At 28.2% G+C, this 15,358-nt stretch overlaps 1 protein-coding gene across 1 annotated transcript; it reads right to left on the reverse strand.

The window, feature by feature from the left end:
* Positions 1–245: 245 nt before the first annotated feature.
* Positions 246–15,279, reverse strand: LOC145757565 (uncharacterized). The gene is made up of 14 exons (XM_082572450.1): positions 15,058–15,279; positions 12,602–12,872; positions 12,118–12,261; positions 11,678–11,819; positions 11,205–11,610; positions 10,937–11,044; positions 10,533–10,706; positions 3,616–3,741; positions 3,442–3,524; positions 3,147–3,315; positions 2,755–2,869; positions 2,522–2,644; positions 2,038–2,179; positions 246–1,921 (listed from the first exon to the last, which is right to left on the reverse strand). Exons 1-14 carry the CDS (start codon positions 15,133–15,135, stop codon positions 1,819–1,821), a joined length of 2,184 nt encoding a protein of 727 aa, XP_082428576.1. The 5' UTR covers positions 15,136–15,279; the 3' UTR covers positions 246–1,818.
* Positions 15,280–15,358: the final 79 nt, after the last annotated feature.

Below are 15,358 nucleotides of genomic sequence, written 5' to 3' on the forward strand. Positions count from 1 at the left end.
ATTTAAAAAGCATATTTTAGTTAAATAAAAACTATTTTTAATTCATTAAACTACTTTATAATTTGTACTTTATACAAAAATTGCATTATGCATAAATTATTTTAGAAAAAATGGCAAAAAATTACTAATATTTTTCAGAGAATGTAAATTGGAGATACATAGATCCTTATTGCCCTAAACTTTGCCCTGGTAAAAAAAAGTATTTTTTGAATATTTCTGAAATAAAAATTAAAGTACAATTATACAGTTACGTCTTCTTTATTTTGATTGGTCGTACGCCGCCAACACAAAACGAAAAACTACGAAGAAGTTTATGATATATTACATGAGCCAACTCACAAACCGTCACCAGAAAAAAAACAAGCAATAACGAGAAAAAGGCACCAATCAAAATAACTGAACTGGAAAATTAGTGATACAGTTAAAAGTTAGCGAATATACTACAGCTTGGTTTTATATTAAATAAAGGTTACTACTACTAGCAATAAATGTTATATTTACAAAAGCTGGCCATAGTAATTTATAGATAATATTGTAAAGGCTATTTTACAGTAGATTGCTTTGATTCTACTGTAAAAATTGCACATTCAATCTGAATTTGAATTTTTTTTTACGATTTTAATTTTGCACTTCGCCCAATTTAAGAATATAAATGGCTTTACAAGTAACATAATATAGCAGTTGACTATTATGTTAATAAAGTAATAAGGTTTTGCAAACATTTTGCAAGAAAAGTAAAATAATTTGATTTAAACAAAGGCTAAGGCACATTATTAACAATAAAAAAAATTACAATTTTTTTTGGTTTTGGTCAAAAAATTATTTTTTTATCATTTATAAAATAAAAAATGGCATTTATAATAATATTTATATATATGTAAGCATTGATAACGGCTAACTACATTATTAATATAGTTATTTCATAACGGTACACTTAATAAAGAAAAATCCACAGAAAACAAAAAAATTATCAGAATATTTAAGCAAAGCTAAAAATTGTTGAAATTTTTTTTTGTTTAAACTATTTTTGAGTTTTGTAAATTTCTTTTTTAAAGTGATTAATAATGCACATTAGTACCCCTATGAACCAGCTATCACTTTGAGAAATGATATAGATAAATAATAAAGAAGGCTTTGTACAGTGTTAGAGCGATTAAATAAATATGGTTTAATAATATTACATAAACTACACGAAAAATTCATCAGTAAATTTTCACGCGAATTTTTTTGGCCCGGACGTTTTTATACAAAAATGCATTTTAAAAAAATTGACACAATAGAAAAAAAAACATTATTAATATGTTATATATTCATATTTACAAGCGGCTAGAACAAAAGTTAATAAGAAAAATGATTGTTACTAATGTTTTACATCGGAACACAAAAAACCCCCCCTAAAAAGATGGGTATATTTAATTATTTCAAATTCTTTGGTTCCAAATCAAACACATAACATAAAAAGAAACCCACTTGGAAAAAATCACATTTAAAGCAAGCACACAGCTGCTTTTAAACATCTTATACACACAAACACACATAACATATATAGCACGATGTAATAATAATAAAAAAAGGGAATTCAGAAGAAAATTTAAACATTACAAAAGTCCAATTCGTCAGATCAGAAGTCCGTTGGGCAGATAGCAGTGTGACATATTGCAAAATGTAAACTGCAAAAAAATCACAGCAACACATTTTTACAAAATATCATGAAATTTAAAAATAAAGTCCAATTCATAATCCTATAGTCGAGTTTCCCTTAGAATAGTAATTTTCGCTTTTCAGGCAATAGAAATCATATAATATGTAAGGCTGGATCTACTCTTTTACAAGCTGAGCAGCCTTCTTTGTGACATCATAAGCAGTTTCTGATGACACAACCATCTCAAGTTTGGAGTTGCTATGGACAACCACTTTGCGACTAAAATAAAAAAAAAACTTCGATTTATTTTTTACTAATTTTTTTAGTTAAAAATTTAATTTAAATTTAAAATGGAGGGTTTCAAATAAGTATGTCAACTTTAACCGAAAACTTACCTTGCTAATATATCAGCAGCAGTTCTTGGTTCCATGGTGTTAGCGATAATATTGCTTCCCTGTTCGCCAGTGTCGTTCATTGTAACTCTTCCTCCTGTTGGCTCATCATAAGTCTCACTCTTCTCCGAGTTGTCTGTTTGGTCTGTAGAAAAAATCAAGTTTAAAAGCCAGTTAAAGGTTTTCAAAAAGTGATGATGGGTTTAACTTGTGTAAGTGCTTTGGGTCGGTTAAAATAAATTTAGGGTTCAAAAAAAAGTTAAAACAGTTTTGAAAAATATATTTATATTTTTTGTTCTAACAAAGCTGTGGGCCAGGAAAATTGCTAGGTTTCATTTCCACTTTAGCCTTTTAATTTGGGTATACTAAACGTAAAAAAAATTGGAGTATACTAAACATTTTTTTTAGTATACCCAAATTGAAAGGCAGAAGTGGGAATCGAACCTAGCAATTTTTTGTTTAAAAGGTGAATTTAGTTATAACTTACCATCTTTGCTTTCTCCTATCATATTATCAGGAGTCCATCCTTCTATCATGGCCACATGGTGACAGAATTTTTTATCCCCCACACATTGTTCTATTTGTCCTCCATGTACTACCCTTGATCGCCCTGCAATGGTTAAAAAAAATTTAATTTTTTTTTACAAAATTTTTTGGATAAATGTTTTTTAAATCAAAATTTTACAATTTTTAGTTTTTAACATTTATTTTAAAACTTACAAGTATTAACATCTGGTCCCTGAGTAATGGTATCAAGCTGGTTGTATTGGTTTGTGTATGGTGAAAGTTTAGGATACCATCCACCCAAGAACATCGCAAAACATAAAACTATCATCTAAAAAAATGTTAAATAATTTTTTCATAAAAAAATCTGTTTAATTTAACCTTTTTAATTTACAAGCAGTTTGGAAAACTACAAAATGGTTAGGAATTTATTTCAATACCCTTGGAATTTTTTTTGTATTCAAATGAGTTTAAATTTATATGGGGGAAATTTTTTGTCAAAAAATTTAAAAAATTTTAAACCACACTTTAGCCAAAATGTGCCATTCAAATTAAAAAATGTGGTAAAATTCAAAAAAAAATAAAATGAATTAAAAAATTTGACCTACCATAAGACAACTGCTAGTCTGCGTTGTAACTGTTCTTGTGGGCTTAGGAATTTTGCCAGCAACCAAAGTCTGAAGGGATCTGAGTTGACTTAAAAGTGATCGGTTTGAGTTTTCCAAAGTGTCCAATTTTCTTTTTAAATCAACATTTTCTTTGTTGTAAACATCCATTCTGTTAAAAAATAATTAAATATTTATTTATTATATTTAGTATATATAAAAATTTAGTGATTACCAAGTTACTTTAAAGTAGATTTTTTCACCAAAAATTTGTGCATAAAAGAGGTTTGAAAATTACCTTTTTTCCAGGGTTTCGACATATTCCTTCTTTTTTCTTCTACTTTCTTGTGCTGATATTTTGTTTTTGATTTTTCGTCGAATCTAAAAAAAGAAAAAAATGTTTTTAAAATCTAGAACCTATAAAAAAATCCTAAAAATTAACAAGGTATTAAAGATCAAAAAATTGTTTTACTTTTTTAAGAGATTTTTCTTCGCCTTTGGTCAGTGGAAGTTTGTTGGGAACAGAATAACCTTCTGCCACTAGGGTTCGTTTTTCTTCCTCTGTTAACACTAGGGGGCCATGATTTTGGGCAAACCTCTGCAAAAATAAAAAAAAAAATTTGAATAATTATTTTAAAACAAATACAAAATGTCTTCGAAATAATAATTTTTTTTTTTTTTTTCAAAATCTTTAGACATTTTTTTTATAAAGTTATATAACAAATAAAAGGAAAATAAACTATTATTATTAGTTGTATTAAATATTTTAATATAATAGAACTATATATGATAAATTGCAAACTGAATTTACAAAACTACCTAAACAATATACCCTTTTATTAAAACAAGATTGATAAAACATATTGAGTTTTAAATATTTATTTAATAGACAGTAGGCTGAAGTGTTCTAAGAAATTGGCTTGATAAAGTAGCGTTATATGTATTCAAGAATAATGGTCTACTTTATACAGAAATACAGACGATTTATTATATAAAACGGAGGTTTTTTTGTAAGGCTGAAGGTAAAAATTTATAAAAAATCTAAAAAATTGGTGTTTTTTGACACTTTTCTAAAAAATTGGTGTTTTTTTGAAAAATCTAAAAAATTAGTGTTTTTTTACACAAAATGGTACAGGATATTAAAATTAAGTTAATTTTCGTATTATTTTACGCCAATTCGTATTATTAAACCACATAAAAAACGTTTTTAATACTCAAGGGCAAAAAGCCAGTTTAAAAATTGATTTTGACCAATTGATGTTATCGACAAGAATTCAAGTGTGTTGTTTCGTCTTTCGCTCACGTGGTCACGTGATCAACCAGGATGTTGATTTTTCGCTTAAAATCGTTGTTAAAACAAACATGTCGTAGTTTTTAAAGTGAAAGTGAAAAAAAAAATAACACCAAAAAAAGAAATTGTGTTTTTTCTAGTGTTTGAAATATTGTTTATTAAAATTAAGTCCAACTAATGGCCAAATGTTAGCAATATTTAACATAACTTGTTTACAATTAGGATTTTAGTATTTAAATATAATTTCCGATGCTTAAAAATAGAAAAAATTTACGGAATAGTTCGTCGCATTTAAAAATTGCCTACGCTCAAAAATCTCAGGTTATTTCCGAAATTCAAATAATAAATGACGTAATTTTTGCGCAAATTTAACTTTCAAGATAACGTTTGACCAAAAAAGAAGGTCTAAAATTAGACCAACATACTTTATCATTGTTGGACTTAACGTCATAATAAATATATATAATCTATTTTTATACTTAACCTTATACTAGATACTAAAAAGTAAATACCTACTAGAAAAAAAATTAAACTAAAAATAGTTTGGACATATGATTAAGTTCAAAAATTTGAAACACAACCGGTCCATCGGGTGGAAAAGCACGTGGTATTACACCATAAACCTTATAACAGTAGGTAGACATTTACAGCATATTGTTAACTAATAGAGTATAAATTTTAACTCAATTTAACAAAATCAACCCGAAAAATTTTAAAACAAAATTGTAAGAAAAGTGGTTAAGGCCAACAGAGAATTTTTAAATATTAATTAAGTAAATTTTAATGCCATTTTAGTGTAAAATTAAGTGTATATGTTATTTAAAGAACAAGAAAATACGGTTTATATCAAAAAAACAACAAAAAACAAACTCAAGACCCGGATTTAGAAGCTGTATTTATTTTAAAAACCGATCCAGACGTTTTAGATCGATCAGGGACTCAGTACTTAAACATTCAATGTTTAATTTAATAAGCAACCTTGCCGTTTAAGAGTGTTTATTCTGGCTTCCCTATCCTTCAACACATTGTAGATTTGAACCCGTTTGTATTAATAACCAACAAGATATAAAACCTCGAGGCGATAAATGGAGTTGTTATTTCTCTTCGTGTTATTTGTGTGAAGAGTCGACTTACAAGAAAGAGAGAAAGGTGAATGACGTCACGGCCACCGGAGAAATGACGACGCGTGACGTCAATCGATTCCATTGTGAGTTGTGACGTCATAGAAAGGTAGTGTTTATAATTGTTTGTTGTTTATGTTGAGTTTAATCGTTTTAGAAATTAATTTGATTTTTTGAATAACAAATTTTTGTGGTTGTGAGTCATTTACAACACACAGCTTTATTGATTCACTTAAAGTTAATTTATTTATAGCCTTTCCTAATATAAACTTGATTCATGAATAACATTTAACTTTCATATTTGTATCATTTTATTTAAAAAAAATTTAAAAATATTAATTTTTTTGAAATGCTTTCTTTTATTTTAAAACACATATTCTTATAGTTAACGGCTTGTAAACAACGTTATTTAATATATATCCTGAATTATACATTTCAGAATAGACATAATGAAATCTTAAACCCAAGTATTAGGTTCAGTCTTAACCATATATTGCACAATCTGATAATAAATTAAATTATAAGGTTTATTTAAAACGTGGAAGGATTGGTAATAAATATTAATGATTAAATTTAATTTACACCTTAGTGTTAAGCTTATGTGGTTAATATATGAACGTTAAACCGCTATAATAGCATAGGTGCTATATTGCGTTTATTTATGTGAAAAGGAGTTTTTTATATTTTTATATTTGAGTTAAAATTTTATTCAAAAATACCTCAAGTCAATAATTGCCCAGAAAACGATAAAAAAAAACTCATAGAATCGGAATTAACAAATATTTAAAATTTAAAAAATATTTTTTTTAAATTAAAAATTTTTTTTTTAAGTAAAAAAATAGGTAAAGGCAGTGCCCTAATAAGCACTTAAAATGGTTGAAGTTAATGTAGTAAAAATTTAAAAGCCTTTACACTTTTTATAACACAATCAAGTTTGTTGGGAACACCTCAATTTAAACCGGTTCTGCTTCATTTCGCAACATTCAAAATTATTTGAAAATTATGGCAACTTAGAAATGATAAACAAATAGCGCCAGGAAACAAATTAATTCAAGTGTGAGAGGGTTTCAAGTACTAATTTGTGACCCAATTGTAATTTAATTTAGCGCCAATTAGAAGAACAACCGTTGACATGTACCTTTAATTATAATAAATTTTAATTTTAAAAGTTTTTAATTTAAAAAGTAAGAAAATTTTTTTTTTAATTTTAAAAGTAAGTTTTTTAATTTTAAAAGTTTTTTTAATTTTTAAAGTAAGAAAAAAATGGATTTTTTAAATTTCGATTATTTTTTTTCAGGCTTACAATACACAAATTACAATAAAATACTGTATAAAAGCCATGCCAAAAAGCACCAATATATATATAACAAAAGGTAGCCTTTAATACCTAACAACAATTCAACAACCCAACATAATTTCTACCTTCAAATTATTAATTAAATTAAAAGAAATCCAAAAATAGAATTTTATTATCTCAAACCAATATTCTATAAAGTATTATAAAGAACAGATAAGTAGGTTACTATGTAAAAATAACCACGTGCTGTTGTTGTTGCATTGTTAAGTTAGTAAAATAATAGACCAGAGGGTAAAATTCACACACATATATACAATGTTATACAGTGTGTTATTTACAGCACCTGTTATACTTAATACAAAGATACAATATGCAGCGGAAATAATAGATGTTATTGTCCAATATTTTTTGGTGCAAATAATTGGAAATTGCAGATATATTTGTAATGTAATATCTATAAAGCTCTGTGTTAAACAGGAGCCTCTGATTGACAACTAAATTAAATCTGTTACTACGATTTAAGATCTCGCAGAATTTCGGCGAACGACGACAATTGTTTTAAACGAGAATAATAATAATAATAGTTTTCGAGTCCTGAACACATTTACCCAAAACAGGATGCGAGGTCACGTGACCCAAAGCAATCAAACCATTATCAGACCGCAGACTCGTTTGAAAATTTGCGTCGGACCGAAATTTCGAGTTTTGGTTGGGAATGAGAGGATTAAACCCAATTTTCGCAATTTTTAATGGTTTTAAGATACATAAAACAAAATTTGTAAAAATTTTGGTTTTTAAAAAATAACGTTTTACAAAATAATCGAATTTAAATGATTTTTTGCGTATTTGGTAAAAATTTCAAATAAACATTGATTTGAAACAAAAAATCAGTTTTTATTGATTTTTGCAATCATAAATTTTGAAAGAGAATTTCTTATTTTTAAATACAGGATGTTATCAAAAATTAACACCCACATTTTTTGACCCAAAAAAAGCAAATAAAAATTGACAGAATTTTAAATTATTCGTATTCTAAACAGTCGGCCTTTTCAAACTGTTATTACCCAAACAAACATAAGAGTTCTAGGGAAAACGTAAACTTAAACTTTTAATCTTAAATCTTGAAATACGTACATTGCCCCTGGCTAAAAAGACAGCCAGGTCTGACGACATGTATTTTATTTTAAACCAATCAGAGTGCGCTAAACTCAAATTTTTTAGATTTTAAAACGGTAATTACTTCAACCACGTGCGTTTGAAAATTTTTGACTTTTTAAATAAGGATAACATATAAGACCTTATGTCTTACATTAAAAACACCAAAAATTACCTATTTTTGGTCATTACAAGCATTATAACATCAGTTTTAATACAAATAATTGTTAAATACTCTGTTAAACCCCCCAAAAAACACTTATAAATTCATTATCCATTTGCCATGCTATAATTAACAACGTGGTTATAATAATAGCAGGGATTTCCAACTATAAAAAATCAATATCTCGTAAGCAGGATAATGATGAGATAATTATTCATGTCAATGTTACAAATAATTGCCAGTTACAAAACAAAAGTTATTTAAAAAGGGGAAATAAGTAATATCACGATTATGGGTGTAATTCGTGGAATAAGTAATAAAATAACCGCAAATGAACTGAAAACAAACGTTTTAAGTGGACTTGCCAAATGTTTGGGTAATTACTCATTTTATTCCATATCCAAAACACGTTCTTAAAAATTTTTAAACAAAATTTTTTTTGCCTATGTTTTTACACATTCAAATCGTGTTTATTAAAATGTTTTTAACGTTTCAAACCGAGCAAATAACCGAGTTTAATTTTGCATGACCCACTCTGTGAATGCCCAAAAATAAATCTCTTTCCGACGCAAGTTACGCTTCTACGTCACGCGAATTTAAAATAACCGTTGCATAAACGTCCCGCCTATCTAAAATCCTATACAACATAGAGGTAGGGTAACTATGTTATGGGTTTGTGATTTTCTCTTTTGACTTAAGGTAATCTAATCAAGCGTAAAAACAAAAAGGTATTGTCATAGCAACCGCGTAGCCCCCAAAATAAATAAACAAGGGGTATGTAGATTAAGAGTTTGTAAAAAAAGGCAAATCACAATAAAAAACATTGTTTTGTTTTTTTTTAAAATGAACCAAAAATTAAAAAAATTTACCCCCTAAAAAAAAATAATTTTTAAAAATTAAAATAATAAATCTCATACAATTGAACCTAGAAAAAATCGAAACCCAAAACAACATAACCCCAAAAAATTTCCTTTTACTTTCTCCTAGTTTAATATCGTGCCGAAAACACAAAAACACAAACTTCAAGTAATTAATTCAACTTTCATGTAGCACGTGATAATATCCGGTCTGGAGCTTATGACTAGAGAAAAACGTGAGTTAAATACCGCATAATTGATACTTCTGCCAAATTTTAGCGAAGTAAATGAAGTAAATGTGTGCTGTATAACTATATGTAAATTTAACTATATATTTTCTAAGGCAAAAATCTTTAATATTGTTTATATTTTTAATGCATTTTTTGCCAAATTTTAGCGAAATAAATTAAGTAAATGTGTGTTGTATAATTATATGTAAAATTGACAATATATTTCAGTTGGCAAAAATCTTAAATATTGTTTAAAAATTGAATGCATTTTTTCGGGTAAATTTTTAATTAAAATTAAATATTCTATTTGTGAAAAATTAAGTACTGTCTTCAATTTAACTAACACTCAAATTTTAATTATCAAGTTAGACAATAATAGTTTAAAAATACACAAAATTATCAGAAGAAAAGAATAATAGCCATCCAAAAACAAACAAATTTACACTTCACAACAAAACAGGTTGAAATTTTCACACAAATTTTGACCGGACCTATTCGATTTTGAACGATGTGCTAAATAAACTAAACGCAACATACTACAAAATTCAAACCTAGCATAAGTATAACTCCATCCTACTATAAGGACTATAAAGTATGGTAACTATTAACGGACAGGCAATTTTAAGTGCACTTAAAAAGAAACAGGTTGTACTATTATATTGTTTCATGACAAATATTAACTGCACTTGATTGATTCAAGCGCTTCTAAATACTGGTTTGAAAATTAGTATTGAAAAAAAAAAACGCCAATTTTTTTTTTAAATTTATAACCTAAATATTAACACCATAACTGTTGTTACAATTAACAACATGTTTTCAAATTTTCACCGAAATATAATTGTATAGCAACCCCGTTTTATTGAATCACGTTGCTTGGAAAATAGTTAGGATACTCAATTGTTGCTGGCATTAAGGATGTATATGTATGAAAACATATGCTTTGAAACGTATAGCGTAGGTACGGCCTATTGAACGTATCCAACTTATATTACAATGTTTTAAAATAGGTTGTTGGTTACCATACGCTACAAGTATCTTCTAATAAGCTAAGTGTTTAAAATAATTTATTTTTTTTGAGAAATTCCCGTAATTAATTTACAACGTTATTGACGTATTCTATTTATTGTAACATGAGATTGGGACGTTTTATAGTAAAAAAATTCCGGGTTTAGTTATAAATTACTGCTAAAAAAATAATTATTATTTAGTTAATCCTATAGTGTAAAAGATTTAAACTGAATTTATAAAAAAATTTTTTTTAAATTTTTTACTTACTTGGGTTGAACTTAAAAGTTGGGCGGCCAGCTGTGTTGATGACGTCGCAGGTTGAACTCGGATGTGTGAGTGACGTAACGGGGTCGGTGACGTACATGAAGCACGTGACCCGGGGCTGACTGAGCCTTCGGTGTCGCTGTTGGTGCTGCTGGGAGGAGTGGGAGGAAGATCAAGCTAAAAAAAATTAAAAATTTTTTTAAATTTGAAAAAAAAAAAAATTTGAAAAAAAAAACGCAAAGTTCTCCAAAATATCGTTTATTGCAGCAATATATATTAAAAAATCCAAACCTGACCGCACAATAGCATTTTACCAGCCAATTTTACAGCGAGCCCTATCATCTCCCTAACCCACTAATCCACCAATATAACTAGGTACAGTATAAATACAAGGTACAAATAACTACCTGTGTGTTACTGACTGCAATAAACTGGCTGTTGTCTGAGATGTTATTGTCAGCTGTCCGGATCTTGATTTTGGAAAGTATCTGGCCATCTTGTTGCAGTTTGGTAACCTAAATAAAAAAAGCAAGGTTGACAAAAAATCTTAAAAATATTAACCATTTACTGCATATTTTGAGCACAACAAAACATAAATTTGTCTACAATTTTTTACAAATTTTTTTTTTTTATAATTCAAATTTAACATTTTAGTTTCTGTGCTTTTGCACTTACCAAGCGTCCGTTCTTAAGTATTTTATGCAGAGCCGAAGTCGGGATTTGAATCTGGGTTTTGTGAGTAAAAGTATTCGAACTTTTTCCGTTGTTAATCGAAGTCGATGGAGCGATCTTGATTTTCTGAGCAGACGGCAAGGTTATCAAATCCGAGATGTCGATCAACTCTTCGAGCGTCGGGTTGCTGACGTCACGCGTCGCCGGTGACGTAACGGCTGATGACGTCATGACTTTGGACGTCGGTAGCTGTTTGAGCAAAGCAGGATCACATATGACCAGCTGGGATGGTTTTTCAGGGTTGGTTCGAGCTGGTAAAGATGGTTTGTTGATAGTCACCGTATTGGTAAGGGATGGTGCGGGGGTGGTCGATGGCGGTGACGTCAGAATTGGTTGTTTTTTAGTAAAGCTAAAATTAATCAAAACGTTAAAAAAACAACCACTCGATTTAAAAATTAACCATTAATTTAACCAACCTGAAGTCGACTGGTTCGTTCAACTGCATGGATGGTGTTTTAATCATGGCACTACCATCTTTTGCTTTCGATATTGTGATGGTATTTTCTGTGTTGTTGGGTAAACCAAAACTACAATCAACCGTTCCACATGCTCTAAATCCTATAAAAAAAAGAAAAAAAATACTTATTTTAATTTTTATTTGTAGTAGTGTAAAGCAAATGTAAATATGGGTTTTCTGAACTGTTAATTTTTGTTTAAAAAATTTTGAAATTACAAGGACACTTTATTTGAAAAAGATAATTAATAACGTAATAATAAGACAAAACAGAAACACAATAGCATAAAGCTTTACATAAACATAATATTAATACTGTAGGCCTAGAAAGGACAATTAAACCCTATGTTTTTACACTTTATTAAGTATACTAGCAATTTACAAAAAATCAAATTTTTTTACCGTTTTCCGATTTGATATCCCCGTTGCTTGATATTGGGCTAAAGTCTATGCCGTCAATATTCATCATTTCATCGTCGATATTCATTCCTTCTTCGACTTTTGTTTCGTTAAACGACGGATAACCAAACTCGTTAAGTCCGTAATCTAAACATAAGCGAAGTAAGCGGTTTGAAAACTTAGGTTATAAGCCGGTTTAGGGAATACTTTACATTATCATGTTTTTATTGAAAAGGAAAGCCCATTTTAAGCCTTAAAAAAGTCGCTTTTTTGTGTTTGTTTTGATTTATAAATACCTATAGAAACGACGTAAATCCCTAAAAAGTTACAGGCATTCTTAACGATGCATCTTATTAACGAAAACAAGTGTCTTAGGCCGAAAACAATAGGCCATTTAGTCGGAAAAATCAAACAAACAAGTACCAAAGGCATTTAGTATATCAGCACCAAAAACAAAATAATGCCAAAAATAAAAAAAAAAATTTACCGTTCGAAAAGTCCTCAAATTTTACTGCCAGCAATGGAGTATCAGGCCTCTCGTTTAACAACGAATGGGTGTTATTCTGTCCGCTGGAGGCAGCTGAGACCGAGGAGGAGGATGGAGAGAGGGAGTAGGAAGATGGGGAGATGGGAGATGCGAGTCCATGATTATATTGGATGTCGTAGGAAGATATTTCATCGTTGAAGTGATGTTGGTTTTGAGCCCAGTTGTGACCTGGTAACTCGTTGAAATCTTCTAAATCTTCGTCGCAAAACGGCTAAAAAAAAGCAATTATAATAAATTTATTATGCTAACTTGGCTTTAAATTAATATAAACAACGTTCGGATAGAACCTAAAAAAAAATATGCTGATTGCTAAAAAGTTGTTAATTTAGTTTAAATGTCGCCAACTTTTATGGTATTACTAATTCGCTACAAATCCAAAGTTCAACTTGGCAACTTATACAACAACAAGCAAAGTACAAATATAATGTTTGACGCCCTTAATTAAATATTGACGACTAAAAATCCAAAAAATTTAATAATTTAAGTTCAAAAAGCGGTAGTTTATAATCTTTTTGTGCGCCACTAATAAAATGTTTGCAGCTTTTTTAAAATGTAGTTCTTTAGGGCGTTAGGCAAACTTGTTCTAATAAAGGGTTAGACGCGACAGCCTTTTAAGACGACAAAAAAAACAGTGGATTTTTATGGAGAAATGCTTCTGAAACTGCTTGTTGAACACACATAGGGAGGTATTACGAGAGTAAACAAAAAGTACCAGATCGATATAGCGCTGTAGCACAAGCATCATCACACAAGTAACAAAATAAGGAACAAGCTTGTTAAGTTAATGATTATAGTTTTAAGGGCATAATTTTTATCCAATTAAAATTTTTTTTGTTTTGCTTCCGTAAAAAATAGTAGATATATTTATGAGAAGTTCTTAAAACGAAATGTGTTTTTTTAGGTAGTATTTTAACCACAAGAACTCATTTTAATAAATATTTGAATTTTTACAACCGTTTATTAAAGTAATTATAGTTCAATAACCCTATCGCAGTTAAAATAGATTAAACTTTTTCATAAAAATTGCACTCGTAAAAAATAACTACGTTTCGTAACCACGTGCTTTATTTATAAAAATTGCGTTACAATGTTTGTGTTATAAATGTATACAAATCTTTTGTTTTTCCATTTTCAATTACACCAAGGCATAGAAAAGCGACGCCTTTCTCTTGGATATAAACTATAGAAAAGCCCCTGGGCTATATGGTAATGAAGTAACGGTTAGTTTGATACTTAGTTTAAATTGGGGATGTACATTTAGTAGAAAAACACACATAATAACTGGTTATATAAACTACAAGTACTTTAAAAATGTCTTTTGTATTTTAAAGAAAATTTTACTTTAAAGCATGAAAATGTAATGACTGGACCTACTAATTTAATAATTTCACATTTGAAAACTATTTTCGGAGCATTTTAATTACATCCTTTTAAATTATTAATTAAAATATCAATTTAAAAAATATATAAAATTCAAAAAATAAACAAACAAAAAATACAAATAAATTTACTAGTAATCTATTGATAGAATATACACCTTATTTTTAACACTATATAAAAATAGAATTAAATTACTTCTGAAAAAAATTATTAATGATATGCTATACTATTATACAGGTGTCGTATAGTTAACCGAAATTACAGCTACCACCATAATGGAATAGGAAGTTTCAAATAACATTTTCTATTAAGGGAAGCAGGTTTATATCATTTAATAATTAATTTTCCAACCAATTTTAACTAACCAGTTGGAAAACAACAAGTTAGTAAAAAGGTAACCAGTGGTTTTTTTAACAAATAAGTCGTTGAAAAGTTTAAAAATAACCTGACAAGATCTTGGAATTTCCAAGAAATAACCATTAGGCTCAAGTTTTAAACATTTTTTTATTCTAACCTTAAGGCTAAAGTTGTTTAGTGATCCATTAAACTTTTTTAGTCATAAAAATAAAGAGAGAATACCATATTGGGTCTACTTATATTTCTTTAAGTTTAATGCGTTGCACTGGGAATTTTTCAATCAAACGGTAAAAAATGACTTTTAAGGTTTTATTAGCAAATCATTTTAATGTTATTTCACACATTTAATAAATTGTATTTAAATTAAATAATTTTTAAACTATATATATATTTAATAAAATAAGTTTAAATATACTTTTACTAGTTAATTTATAAAAGGCTTTTTAAAAAGATAAGTATATGTTAGTTCATACATATTCAAATATTAATTAAAAAGTATACATATTAATTAAAAAGTATATATTTTAGTTCAATTTAAATCGGTTAAAATTTTAACAGAAACTGGTTGAAAGTTTATTTAAACTGTCATAACAAAACCTATAAAAAATCTTTAAAACATCAATTTTTTTTATAAAAACATCATTTAATTTCCCACATACCAGTTTGTAATAGTTGGTTTCCAAAAGATCAAAATCCGAAGATTTTTCATCAAAGACATTTGGGTCGAGAAGAGACATCTTTCAACCAGAGCTTTTCTCAGGTCAGTTTCGTTCCGCGTCAATGTCCAGTTATATCGAGGGTTTCACAATAAATTAGAACTACAATTGCATGGTAAGTTATAGATAACTTATTAGAATAAATTATTAACAGTGATCTAGTATTCCACTAAAAAAATATTAAATTCATTAAAATTTGATATTTTTTTTGATTTTTATTCTTTTAGAATAATCCAAATTTTTT

Source organism: Corella eumyota, chromosome 1, assembly GCF_963082875.1.
Source record: "Corella eumyota chromosome 1, kaCorEumy4.1, whole genome shotgun sequence".
NCBI lineage: Eukaryota > Metazoa > Chordata > Ascidiacea > Phlebobranchia > Corellidae > Corella > Corella eumyota.